At 45.3% G+C, this 13,837-nt stretch overlaps 1 protein-coding gene across 1 annotated transcript in view; it reads left to right on the plus strand.

Moving 5' to 3' along the window:
• dnah1 (dynein, axonemal, heavy chain 1) overlaps positions 1-13,837 on the plus strand; it is a 532,475-nt gene that overhangs the window by 47,132 nt on the left and 471,506 nt on the right. The window contains 1 exon segment of the mRNA XM_078543835.1: positions 6,393-6,604. Within this exon segment, the coding sequence (XP_078399961.1) occupies positions 6,393-6,604 (212 nt within the window).

The raw sequence follows: 13,837 nt of genomic DNA on the forward strand, positions 1-13,837 counted from the left end.
GGGCCGAACGCTGACCCGGCACTACACCAAGGAGGCAGGGACACCCGGGCGACTTTAATCCAATGAACCTTCAGCTAGCTCCACACAAATGTATCAGGAGGACCAGCCTTGCCTGGCGCTTCCATACACGGCATTTAAGTGCTTTATCTGCCACTTCATCAGCTGCAACTAAGGGCTTTGGACATAAACCTCAATGTCCACTTAAACACTCATGACATGTCTGTAAAACATATAAATGCAGCACAAAGGAGTCACCCTCAGCCATGGTAACACATCTGGATTTAATTTCATCCATGATATAGTGCAACAAAATGAAAGCAAAATGTTTTTACAACAGCAATAAATAATTCCCTAATCTAGGGCCAACACAAAAGCACCAGTGAGAGACCCGTGGTGTGCCTAAGGTGCCTTATGCTTACGTTTACGGGTGCTACTTCTTGGTGCCGCCCCATCGCTCGGAGTGGCTCCTGAGACAGCCTGCTGACTCTGCTGTCCTGGTGGCCTCGATGACCTTGGTGGACGTCCCCTGGCCCGTGGAGCCTGCGCTGGCCCCTCCTTGGAGGGAGCGGCCAGTGCCACAGCTGGCATCTCCCAGTCGTCACAGCCTCAACGGATGCAACTGTCGCTGGGAGAGGGGCGGAGGAGCTGCTGCCCTCATCTGCAGCACCCTGAAAGGAGCTCGCAGAGATGACAGGCAGCTGCTGCACCGACGTGAGGTTGCTTCGGACCTCCCTGCTCGCCGTAGATGGATGGGCACCAAGCTGGGAAACATGGTGCCCAGACCATCTCCCACATTGCCAATGACCAGCTGTGGCCACTAGCACTGTGAGGGCTTGCAGGTCCAAGCGTACCCTCAGGAGAAGCTGCCTGTTCTCCTGGAAGCCCCTCTCCACGAGAGTCGCCACTCTCTCCATGGAGGAAGCATGATGCTCTGACATGAGGCTCATGGCATCACTCATGCTCTGCGTGGACTCCTCCACCACAGACAGCAAGCAAAGCATGGTCTCATGCAACACTGCCAGATGCTCCCGCACACCCAGCCGCACTTCCTGCAGCTGCTGTGTCGCGGACAACTCCAGAGGTACATCATCACGCCCCAACTCAGCATGTACCTGATCCCCTGCAGTCCTTCGGCTGCTGGTGCCATTGGCACTCCCTGTCTCTGCCATCTCCTCCAGCGATTGTGAAGTGTCCTCTCCACTGTGCCCCTGGACACTAGCCGATGTTGCAATTCCCACCGATGTGCTAGTATCTGCACTGGTGCCTGCCTAGCAGAATTAGTGTGACACAGGTGACAGTTGAGAGCCCTCAGGTGTGAGAGGGGGCATCTGCAATTGATCCTGGTTGACAGGCTCTGATGATGCTGAAAATAACAACAAGGACAGTGGATCAGTTAGCATCCACACACTTCATCATTTCCCCCAGGCTCATTATGTGCTCAACCTTCCAGAGCCTAAGGAGACGAACATTGGTGGGGTGACAAATAGTCAGGAGGAGGCCCAAACATTACAGGTGGATACAGACAGGCTGGTCAGATGGGCTAAGGAATGCCAAATGGAATGTTATGTAGATAAGTGTGAGGTGAAGCACTTGGGCAGGACAAACAAGGTACGGGAATACACGAGGAATGGTAGGACTGTGGAAAGTAAGGAGGATCAGAGGGACCTTGCTGGGCATGTCGACAAACCTGTTAGGGTAGCAGGACAGGTACATAAGCATTTTAAGAAGGTAAATGCTATACTTGCCTTTATTAGCCGAGGAATAGAAGGTCATGTTGCAAGTGCTGAAAACGCTGCCGAGGCCACAGCTATACTTCTGCGTGCAGATGTGATCAGCGCTTCATGGGAGAGATGTGATTAGAGTGGAGAAAGTGCAGAAGTCGCTGACCAGGATGTATGCTGGGCTGGAGAGTTGGAGTTATGAGGACACATAGCATAGGATATTTGCCGTGGAGCACAGGAGATTGAGGGGTGACATTAATGAGCTTTATAACATTATGAGGGGCATAGAAAGGGTGGACAGAAAGGAAATTTTCCCCTTGGTGGAGGGATGACTAACTTGGTGGCATTTATTTAAGATAAGGGGCATGAATTTGACAGGTGAGGTGATGAGGAACTCTTGCACACAGTAATGTGGGATGCACTGCCTGAAAGGGTGGTGGACGCAGAAACCCTCCTAACATGTAATAAGTATTTGGATGTGCAGTTGCAATGCCATGGCATACAAGGCCATGGGGATAGTGGTCAGAAATGGGATAAGGCGACTTTGGAAGGTGCTGGACACACACATCTTCGAAGGGCTGGGGGACCTTTGTCAATGACCCACACGTCTGACTCTAGTCTGTGTATGAGCAGTATTGCTACATTAACGATTCCAACAATCATCAGTGCTATGGATGGTGGGAAGACAGAGCAGATGTGACTGTGGACCTCAACTACCTGGCCGTTCCACCCCGGCCTCACTGACACCTGTGGACCTGGGCGCATGCGCGTTTCAAGCTCCAGGACCTCCTGCTCAAAACGGCTCAATATTACCAACTGGGCCTGGCCGCCTCCAGTGCGCAAACACGAATAAGCATTGTGCACATTTTTCTCCTGCAAAACAGAGAAGACATTGGGGCTAATCGCACATGTATTCTGCATGCGGACGCCACACCCCAACCACAGTGGCCCATTTGAGGCGTCCAGTGCCTCCTCTCCACGCTACTGCTGATCGGTCACAAAAATGTAATCCGACTGCTCCCAACCCCCCCCAACTCAACGGCCACCTTGGACACATTCTGTGTCCATCACTTTCAGAAACACACAGTCTTAGCTCCCATGGCAAGGAGGCGCAGCTAGGTGCGGGGCCAAGGGCACCAGATGGCTCTTGGCCACGATACCTTGAGGCTCCCCTTCCACAATCTCATCACCGTGAATAGGACATGTGTTGGAATTCTGAGTATGCGCCTAGCTGCATATTCTGCAGGTTGCCCCCAGACTAGTCATGTGCGACTAAGACCAACACATGGTGTGGGGAGAATCCATCTGCTCATGAACCACTGAGGCTGATGTGAGCATGGTCACTACTTGCTTGCCCACCCAGCGTGCGACAAATGCCCAACATGAGTCAATGCAGTCATGACAGTAAGACTTGGCGGGGGGGCCCTCAAAGGCTAAGGCTACCTGCTGGGTTAAATGCCCAACACCAACGTGGTACTCACCCTTCCAGAGCGCAACAAATCGTTGAAGCGCTTACGGCACTGGATCGCCACACCACATCGCGGGAACTCAGCACCTCCACCACCTCCTCCCAGGCACATTTGGTCATGTGGGGGGGGGGTGCTCCTCCTCCATCCTGGGGAAACAGCACCTCCCGCCGTGCTGCCACCTCCTCGAGAAGGGCAGCAAGGCAATCATCAGAAAAGCGAGGGGCACATTGGCCCACTGCTGGCCTACCCTGAAGCCTGCCCTGCTCCTGGGCCACACCCTGCAGCCTGCCCTCCTCCTCTGGCCTTCCCTCAACATTGGCCTACTGTGCAGACCCCCTACAGCTGGCCATAGCAAACAGCCTAAAGGAGGCTGCCAGGCCTTTTATTAAACAGATCCGGGTTGCCATTGGACCCAGCTGTACACATCCACCGCAAACTTCAGACTCTCGCTCTTCACGGGAGTCGGAAATGCGCTAGGAGGGCCTTAATTGGCCTGTCTGCGCAAAATGGTGGCACGGCCCCAATCGCGGGTGGAGATTGGGTCCGCGGCTGCCCGCATCAGCACCTGCTCTGCTCGCCCGCCAAATGGAAAATTTTGGCTTATGTGACTGAAAATATTGCCAACTCACAGTGCTTACCTATCAGATTTGTTCTGGCAATTCTTTCATGGTCTTGTTGTAAGGCACTGTTTGCATCAGCAAATCTTCATTCACTGCCTTATTGACACATTAAGAAAACTATACAGACATAAGAAGATGTAGTTTCAATAGACAATTCCAGACCTCTGACAATTTATATTCAGTACTCACAATATCCTCTAATGCCTAGTATATAACACTGATTTATTTTATAATTTTATCTAGATGATAAAACAGCTTTCTAACTGTTTTTCATATACTTGGCAGGAGTCATTAACTGCTACATAGAGAATGCTTAAAACGTTTTATTGGTAGGTAATGTTGAGAGGCGAACTTTTTTCTCAAGTCGGGAAAAAAATTCATCTCTGGCTCTCCCACTCTTGCTGTTCCCACAATCACAGATTCTGAGAAGAATTTTCCCCCCTTTGGGGGGGAAGTTCAGGAACAGGCACGTGTGGGCGCGGCTCTGATCGGCACCCCCAATTGGAGGTGCGCCACCATTTTAAGTGGGCGAGCCAATTAAGGCCCGCCCAGCATGATGTCTGCCAGGAAGTGCTATGCGCTCCCTGTGTGGGAGGGGGGATTCCCTAAGCCGAGAATGTGCTCTTTCGCGCATGTGCGCGGAAGAGCGCACTCATCTCCCTAAGGCTAGGTGCTGCCTCAGGAAGATCAGCGCCAAATTTAAAATTGTGAAATATAGAAAAATAAAATTTCCCTGACATGTCCCCTCATGTGACACTATCACATGAGTTGGGACATGTCCATCACTTTTAATTAAACTTTTGTTAAATTTTTAAAAATCTACATGAAACCTCATCCCAGCTCGTGGATGAGGTTTCATGCTTTTTCTGAAGCCCGCCAGGGCTCCCAGCCTGCCCGCCAACCTTAAGGATGGACGGGCAGGTCCTTTAACTACTTTAATTAGTTTTTAAATGGCCTCGATTGGCCATTGACAGGTCGGTGGGCGCACAGCTGATTTGGCTGCGCCCCGCCGAACTGAAAATTGAAATGACGCGGAGTGACCTCAGGAGTTCCACCCGACATCATCCCGCGTCACTTTATGTGTCGGCGAGTGGCCCCCCCCCCGTTCGCCAAACTCAATATCCTGCCCTCTGTTTCTGGAGGACCAGCAAGATTGGGAGGGACAGAATCTGTGATTGGAGGTGCAGCTCCTCACAGCTTCTGTCTCTCCCACGTATGGGAGGTGACTTTTCTTTCATTCACCCCAATGATTGAGTTTCACGGGTTTTCTGGGGTTTTTCGAGAGTGAATTTGCCTGCCATCCCTGTGTATTTTGAACCTTGTTCCCTGCTTTTGTACTCAATGCTGCAATCTATGAACCCCGAGACTTCATATGCTTTGTTAACCACTCTCACAATCTATCCAAGTTATTTTCCACTGTTCTTTATGTGTACTCATATTTTTGGCATCTCATTTCTAATTTTTAACATTGTACCACAGTGACACAAGATGGACTTGAATATCTCAGTAGGGAAGAAAAATAAAATTAATTTCACTTCATTTTCCCTAAAACATGTACTGCATCAAGGAGACTGGCTGCAGATTTGTTTTCCAGTCTGTATTCTGCATTCAGCCATTAGGACACTCATCAGAGCAGATGAGGAATGCAGACTCCCTAGTCCTGATTCTAACTTGGGGTGCGTTCAAGGGGAAGCAAGGTACAGGATGGCTGGGAAACCTTACAGATTTAGCTTGAGGCCAGGGCTGTTTTAACTCCTGGGCCTCATCTAACTGCAGCACTACTGTCTCATGTGCAAAGTGGATGCAAATGACATCAATGCCAGTAGGTGTGTACTGGACACTGTAGAGTAAAGGGTTAACATCAAGAGTACCTGATTCTGATGTAACTATGATGCAATGTCACATGATTAAGTAACAGATCTGGTGGGAAGCAAAAGTACAACCTCATGTAGAGTACTGAGAAGTACATAGATCTGTAAATAAACAAGAAAGGTTTTTAGGAATAACAGTCTATGGTAGCATTCTTAGGGTAACAGGCAAACTCCAAAGAAACCCTATCTAGACCCTGAGCGCAAGACGAAACAGACACCACTAGGGATCAAAATAAAAGTAAAATACCGCAGATGCTGGAAATTTGAAAATAAAAACAGAAAATGCAGAAAAAAATCAGGCCTGGCAGCATCTGTGGAGAGAGAAACAGATTTAACGTTTCAAGTCTGTTTCAAGCTTCAGACTCTGAAGAAGGGTCATACGGAATCGAAACGTTAACTTATCTGAAAAAGCTGCCGAGTTTTTCCAGCATTTTCTGTTTTTATACCACAAGGGATCCACTGACTTCAGGCGGGAGACAATTCAGTTCTGTCGAGGATTGAAAAAAGATCACTTTTTGCAACAATATTATACATTACAAAACTATCTGCACTTCCGCAAATTACTCTAATCTTTGCAATGATTTAAGTGTTTAAATGAGTGGTCTGTTCAGTTATGCAGTCTATTTCTGCTTACTTAGTTGTACCATCAACTAAACCTGAGCTTGTGCCTTTTGTTCTGAAAATAAAATTTACATTGTTCTGTCTCCCTAGGACGTATACAACTCCCAGATTATCCATTTTCTCAAAACAGAAAGGCATTTTCCTTTAACACTTTGTTGACCAAGCCAGAAGTGATCAAAGCCCTGTGCAAAGTACATGCTGAGTGCAACAAAGTGGCAGCCATGTCTCTATTTTTTGTGACCCTGATAAAAGGTGTTCGCCTGGAGGAATTTGAACAGATGCAGTCCCAGGCTCATGCACAGGTAATGGTTTAGATGGTGCCTCTTTCCTTATTATTTTACTTAAGAAATTAATTTAATTTACTGTTGATTGTGAATCAAAAACTCAGAAGAAGACAGGCATTTTTGTGGGGATGCAGTTAGGAACAAGGGATGTTAAGCTAAGTTCTCCAAGGATATGTGCGTTCCATCGGCTAAAAGAATGAAGTGTTTTTCAATCATTGCTTCTGGCATGTTAGAATTATTTCAGGCAGCAATATTAGTTGGATTAGCTGGGTCAAAATCCTGGAACTCCCGCCCTAAAAGCACTGTGGGTGTACTTACCCCACAGGGACAGTAGCAGTTCAAGAAGACAGCTCACCCCCACCTTCTCAAGGGCATTAAGGGATGGACGATAAATGCTGGCCTGTCAGAAAAGCCCACATCCCTGAATAGTAACTGAATATTAATATTATATTATTATATTTTTAAAAATTCTATATCAAACTGAGAAAGCATTAATGCATGTTTTTGCTGATCTCTGATTATTTTTGGTAGCTTTAGAAGGCTTCCAGAATTTTATAGCAATGATTGCCCAGGACTTTTGACAGCCCTCTGTTTCATTGTTAAATGTATTGTTTCACTAAAATGTTTCAACTTCACAAAATTGTTGTCTTCTGCGGTTTTTATTTTCAGCATTCCATCACTAAATTATGTTGATCTGCGATGGTCAGCAGCTATCTTGGTGGTAAACTGTAATAATTCCAATTAATATCTCATTGGATATTTTAATTTACCACTGGAAAAAGAATTATAAAAAACTTAAGAAGATAAAGAGGAGCTACAAAATTAAAGTATCAAAGAATATAAAAAGAAATGGTCAAATATTCAACAGACTCATCAATAGCGCAAGAAAAATCAGAACAGAAATAGGGTAACTAAGGCATGCACAAAATAAATTTCCAGGTAATGACCTGGAAATGGTAGAAATATTGAACAATTTCTTTGCATCAATATTTACCAGGGAGCCTAACAAAATAGACATGACATTAGAGAAACAGATGAAAAAAGATATAAAAACATTTAACATAAAAAATGGGGAGATAAATGATAAACTCATCAAACTTAGAGAGTTTAAAATCACCTGTGTAGATGATTTCCATTAGAAAGAAAAACTAGAGAAGTCTTAGTAGAGGTACTTACATATTGGAATCCCTCTGTAATGTAGAGTTCAGTAATTTGGATTCCATCAGTAATCTAGGCCAGGATTTTCAGCTCAGTTTGTGGGAACGCGCCTGAGTGTGAAATTAGCACACGATGACGTTGGGTAGCGACCCAACATCATCGTGCACTTGTGCAATATTTCGGTTGGCAGGCACGCGCGAGAGTCGACAGCGTGCCCGTCGACAATTAAGAGGCCTTTTAAAGCTATTAATCAATTAGCTAACCTGTGTTTTTCCCTGCCTGCCCAATGTTACGGTTGTTGGACGGGCAAATCGGCCAGGCCGCCTTTGTATTTTTGAGGAAACCTCATCCACGGGCAGGATGAGGTTTCTGTAATTAAATTTTTTTAAATGGTTGGGCCAGATTTTAATAATCACTGTTTAAAGGTGCTTGAGTCCACTATGCGGACATTTTCCCCGGATTTTTGAAATCTTTAATTCTGTTTTAAAAAATCTTCAGCTACCTGTGGCAACTTTGTCCCTTCAGGGAGCTTTCAGTGAGCACACCCCCGTGCATGCACAAAGTTCATTTCTCGTGCTCCTCCCACCCCCACCCTGGCAGTGCTGAGGCTCTCAGCGCGTGTTTCACGATGGCTGGCTGTTAATTGGCGAACCAGCGTGAAATAGCAGTCAGAGCCCAATCGTGGGAAGCGGACCATTTCGCAGCTGCTCCCGGGTTCGCCCGTCACGCCCGCCCGATGAGGAGAAAATCGTGCCCCTAGAGTCTGTTTGTAACCTGGAGTCTGTCAATAATCTAGGGGTGAATTTATGGCTCCCCCATCTGCTGGCATTTTTGAAGGCGGGGAGCATATAAAATACAGTGGGTGGCCAGCCCACAGCCTCCTTGCCTACCCCTGACCTGTCTCCCACACTACAGTGGCACAGGCAGCCCACCCACTCATAGGCCTATTGAAACCCTTAAATGGGCAATTAACTACTGCTTAAGGGCATCATTCTGTCTCCACCACAATTTTTTGGTCTGTGAGGCAAGGCAAAAGCAAGACGGGCAGCCTGGCAGCTTTGACAGCGCAGCCACTATTGGAAAGGAAGGGGTATCCCCCAAAATGGTGCCAGCACCTTTTTCCTCCCCCCCGGCCTCTCTCACTCGACCACCACTCCGCCTTGCTGGGGTCTCACAGCCATGCCCGCCCAAAATCCCTGGACTTACCTGAAGTCTGGGAGTCATCTTCGCTTCTTCATGGGGACTGGTTGTAATCCCAGAATGGCCACTACTGCCTTCTAGCGCTGCTGGGACTAAGAGCTGTCAGCCAATTATATTGGCCAGCAGCTCTCTAGGGCAGGACTTCCTGTCTCTGAGGGGTCGATGCCCTGCTCTGTACTACTTAAGGTCGTGTAATGTCACTGAGGGGCAGCCAGATAAGATTTCACACTGGTGAGGTGCTGACTGACTTTTATGTTGGTGGGGGGAGGTGGGAGTGCGGGTGGGTAATCCGTTACCCCATAAAATCCACCCCTTAAGGCCCATTTGTAATCTGGAGTCTAAGTAATCTGGAGCAGAATTTTCGGTTTGGTGAGCGGGGGCGGGGCCCGCTCGCTGACACATAAAATGATGCGCGGTGTCGTTGGGCAGATATCCTGATTTCACCGCGCGTCATTTACATTTTCAGTTCGGCAGGCACGCAGCCAACTTGGCTGCGCGCCCGCCGAACTGTCAATGGCCTATAAAGGCCATTTAAAAACTAATTAAACCAATAAACTGAGCTGCCCGCCCAACCTTAAGGTTGGCGGGCAGGTGAAGAGCCCAGCCGGCCTTCGCATTTTTCATGGAACCTCATCCACGGGCGGGATGAGGTTTCATGAAGTGTTTATAAATTGAGTAAAAATTTTTTTAAATATTAATTGACATGTCCCAGCTCATGAGACACTAACACATGAGGGGACATGTCTTAAAATGTTTTATTTTCTTTATTCAGCTTTTTAAAACAGAGGTGTCTCAGGGAGATTTCTGTGCTCTTTCGCACGCATGGGTGAAAGAGCACAGGCCCCAACTCAGGGAATCCCACCCCCCCCGCCCGCAAAGAGATCGCTCAGCGCTTCCGGGCACGCGTCACGCAGGGCAGGCCTTAATTGGCCCGCCCACGTAAAATGGCAGCAGGGACCCGATCAGGTTCATGCCCGCCCCTGCACAACCCCCCTGACGGGGGGAAAATTCTCCCCCTGGAGTTCATCAGTAACCTGGAGTCTCAATAATCTGAGGGCTGCTGGATAATTACTGTCATAGTTATATCTTTTTAGCATATCTTCACACATTTTTTGGGACAAGGTGGAAGGATTTTCAGCTGATTATCAGTCAGTCGAACCATGTCATGAACATTCCTTTTGTGGCTAGCAAGACCTGGTTTGGGACTTGAACCTAGAGCTATTGGCCCAGAGGTAGGGACGCTACCACAGCACCACAAGACCTCCTATTTACCTGTATTTAAAAATGAAGATAGAACAAATCCAGGGAACTATAGATCAGTTATTTTAACATTTGTGGTAGGAAAAATGATGAATCTTTACTGAAAGGTTTACTAAAAACTTCTAGTGACCAAAAATATAACAAAGAGCGGTCAGTACATATTTCAAATAATTTCAAAAAAGGGACATTCTTCATAAACCTTGCTGAATTCTTTGAAGAAGTAACAGAATAGTGGACAGGGATAATCTAGTAGATGTAGTATAGCCTTCAATAAAGTAGCACATTGACTCATGACTAAGGTCAGAGCATATGCTGTCAGCAACAGCCACCAAATTAGATAGCAGGTGGCTTCAGGACAGAAAACAGAAAGTCGGGGTTAAGGGTAGCTACTCAGACTGGCAAAAGGTGGGAAGTGATATTATATACAGATCCATGCTGGGGAAAAATTGTTTACAGTTTACATAAATACTTTGGACTTGTGAATCTCGGAAGTACAATTCCTAAGTTTGTGGACGACACCAAATTTGGAGTAATACTAAGGAAGGCTGCGACAAAATACAAGCAGACATTGGCAGAATTGCAGAATGAGTGTGTAATTGGCAATTCAATTTCAATTCAGGCAAGTGTGAGGTGTTACATTTTGGTAGGAAGAATAAGGAGACCACATACTGCTTGGAAAATAAAAATTTTAATGGGGCAGAGGAACAAAGGAATCTAGGAATACAAATCACTAAGAGTGGCAACACAGGTTAATATAGCCATAAAAAAGCAAACATAGCACCAGGGTTCATTTCAAGAGGGATAGAATTGAAAAGCAGAGAAGTTAAACCTATATTGAACCTAGACCATACTTGGATTATTGTACACAGTTTTGGCCTCCATGTTAGGAAAAGATTTAGAAGCACTGGAGAAGTTGCGAAAAAGATTTACATGATGATACCAGAATTGAGAAATTACAGTTGCCAGGACATGCAACTGAGATTCATTTCTCTAGAAAATATATAGTTGAGGAGTGTCTTTAAAATTATATAAGTGTTTGAGAGGGTAGATATTAAAGTTATTTTCACTAGTGGGAAAACCAAAACTAGGGATCATAAATTCAATAAGGAGAAATTATTTGCTCAAAGAGTGATTAGAATGTATAACTCAGTACCACATGGTGTAGTTCAGGCAAATAACATAAATAGCATTAAAGGGAAAGTTAGATAAGCACATGAAGGAGAAAAGAATAGAAGGATATGTTGATAGGGTTAGATGAAGAGGGATGGTAAAAGGTTTAAATGGAGCAGCAATGCCAGCATAAATCAGTTGGGCTGAATGGGGGACTTTCATTATCCTAATACAGACTAGGATAATAGTGTATATGGCAGAGTTTTTGAAGTGTGTTCAGGAGAATTTTCTAAATCAGCATGTTTCCGATCCAATGAGAAAGAAGGCATTGCTGGATTTGATCCTGGAGAATGAGGTGAGACAAGTGGATCAAGTGTCTGGAGGGGAATATTTAGGGGACAGTGATCATAGAATCATAAAGTTTATGTTGGCTGTGGAAAATAAATAATATGGAAATAAAAATAATTAATTGGAGAGGGTCATTTTCAGTGGGGTGAGAACAGATCTGGTCTGGTTAAATTGGAATCAAAGATTGGCAGGCAAACTGTAGTTGAACAATAGGCTGCCTTCAATGAGGATATCATTTGGGTACATTCCCACAAGGGGGAGAAAGCTTGGTTAGGATGTGGATTACACTACCTGTGTTGTAACCAGTCTATGATTCCATGATTCTATGCCTTGAATGGTCTGTTTCTATGCTGTAAATTCTATGTAAATTCATGATTAAAATTACAGAACATTCTAAAATCTTCTACACCCAAACATCCAAATATTGTGGGAGCATTGTTGATTTTGTATAATAGTATTTAAAGGGTGATGCTGAATCAATAGCCTGCTTTAATCTCTCACCATTTTTATACAGATTATGGAAATAAAAACTACGAAGTTGTAAAACAGGCTACCGATTGGCTATCACCCATTTCACACTCGTGCACAAAGGCAATGTTTTGTGGGTATACTTAAAAAATGAAAGACTTGCATTGTATGGTGCCTTTCACCTTCTCAGGGTGACCTTCACAGCCAATGAATTACTTTTGGAAGCGTAATCACTCTTTTGTAGGCATAAGCAATAGTCAGTTTGCACACTGAAAGGTCATGCAAACACCAATGGGATGAATGAACAGTTGATCTATTTTGGTTGCGGGATAAATGTTGGTCAGCTCTATGGAGAACTCCTTGCTCTTTGAAAAAGTGCTGTGGGATTTCTTTGGCATCCATTTGAACAAGTGGTGAACATCTTTGTTAAAGGAAAACCGTGTCTAACTAACTTGCTGGAGTTTTTTGAAGCGGTAACAAAGATAGTTAATGAGGGAAAGGCTGTTGATGTGGTGTATACGGACTTCCAAAAGGCGTTCGATACATTGCCACACAACAGATTTGTGAGGAAAGTTATAGGTCACGGAATAAAAGAGACAGTAGCAACATGGATACAAAATTGGCTGAGGGATAGGAAACAGAGAGTAATGGCTAATGGGTATTTTTCGGGCTGAAAGAAGGTTTGTAGTGGAGATACCCCATGGTTGGCATTGGGACCCTTGCTTTTATTGATATATATAAATGATCTAGATCTTGGTGTACAGGGGACAGCTTCAAAGTTTGTGTGAGGAGGACAGTGTAGAACTTCAAAAGGACATTGACACATTGGTGGAGTGGGCAGATAGGTGGCATATGAAGTTCAATGTGGAGAAGTGTGAGGTGATGCACTTTGGTACAAAGAACATAAAGGATATTATTCTAAAGGGTGTGCAGGAACAGAGGGACCTGAGTGTATATGTACATAAGTCATTAAAAGTGGCAGGACAGGTAGAGAGAGCTGTTTCTAAAGCATACAGTATTCTAGGTTTCATTAATAGGGCATAGAGTATAAGAGCAGAGAGGTTTTGATGAACTTGTATAAGACACTGGTTAGACCTCAGCTGGAGTATTGTGTACAGTTCTGGGTGCCACACTATAGGAAGGATGTGAATTCATTGGAGAGAGTGCAGAAGAGGTTTACAAGAATGGTTCCAGGGATGAGACACTTTGATTATGAGGAAAGATTGGAGATGTTGGGACTGATTTCCTTGGAGAGGAGAAGGCTAAGAGGAGACTTGATAGAAGTTTTCAAAACCATGAGGGATCTGGACAGAATGGATAGGGAGAAACTGTGCTCGCTCGTAAACAGACCGAGAACCAGAGGGCATAGTTTTAAAGTCTTTTTGCAAAAGAAGCAAATGCGAGGTGAGAATTTTTTTTTTCACACAGTGAGTAGTTCGGGTCTGGAATGCACTGCCTGGAAGTGTGGTGGAGGCAGGTTCAATTGAGGCATTCAAGAGGGCATTGGATAATTATTTAAATAGAAACAATGTTCAGGGTTACGGGTAAAAGGCAGGAGATTGGCACTAAGTTAAGATGCTTAGAGAGCCAGTGCAGACATGATGGGCTGAATGGCCTCCTTCTGCACTGTAACAATTCTGTGATTCATCCAAAAGGTGGCACCTGCAACAATACATCACCGCCTCAGTACAAAAGCGTCATCCTAGA

The sequence above is a fragment of the Cetorhinus maximus genome, chromosome 6 (genome assembly GCF_964194155.1).
Source record: "Cetorhinus maximus chromosome 6, sCetMax3.hap1.1, whole genome shotgun sequence".
NCBI lineage: Eukaryota > Metazoa > Chordata > Chondrichthyes > Lamniformes > Cetorhinidae > Cetorhinus > Cetorhinus maximus.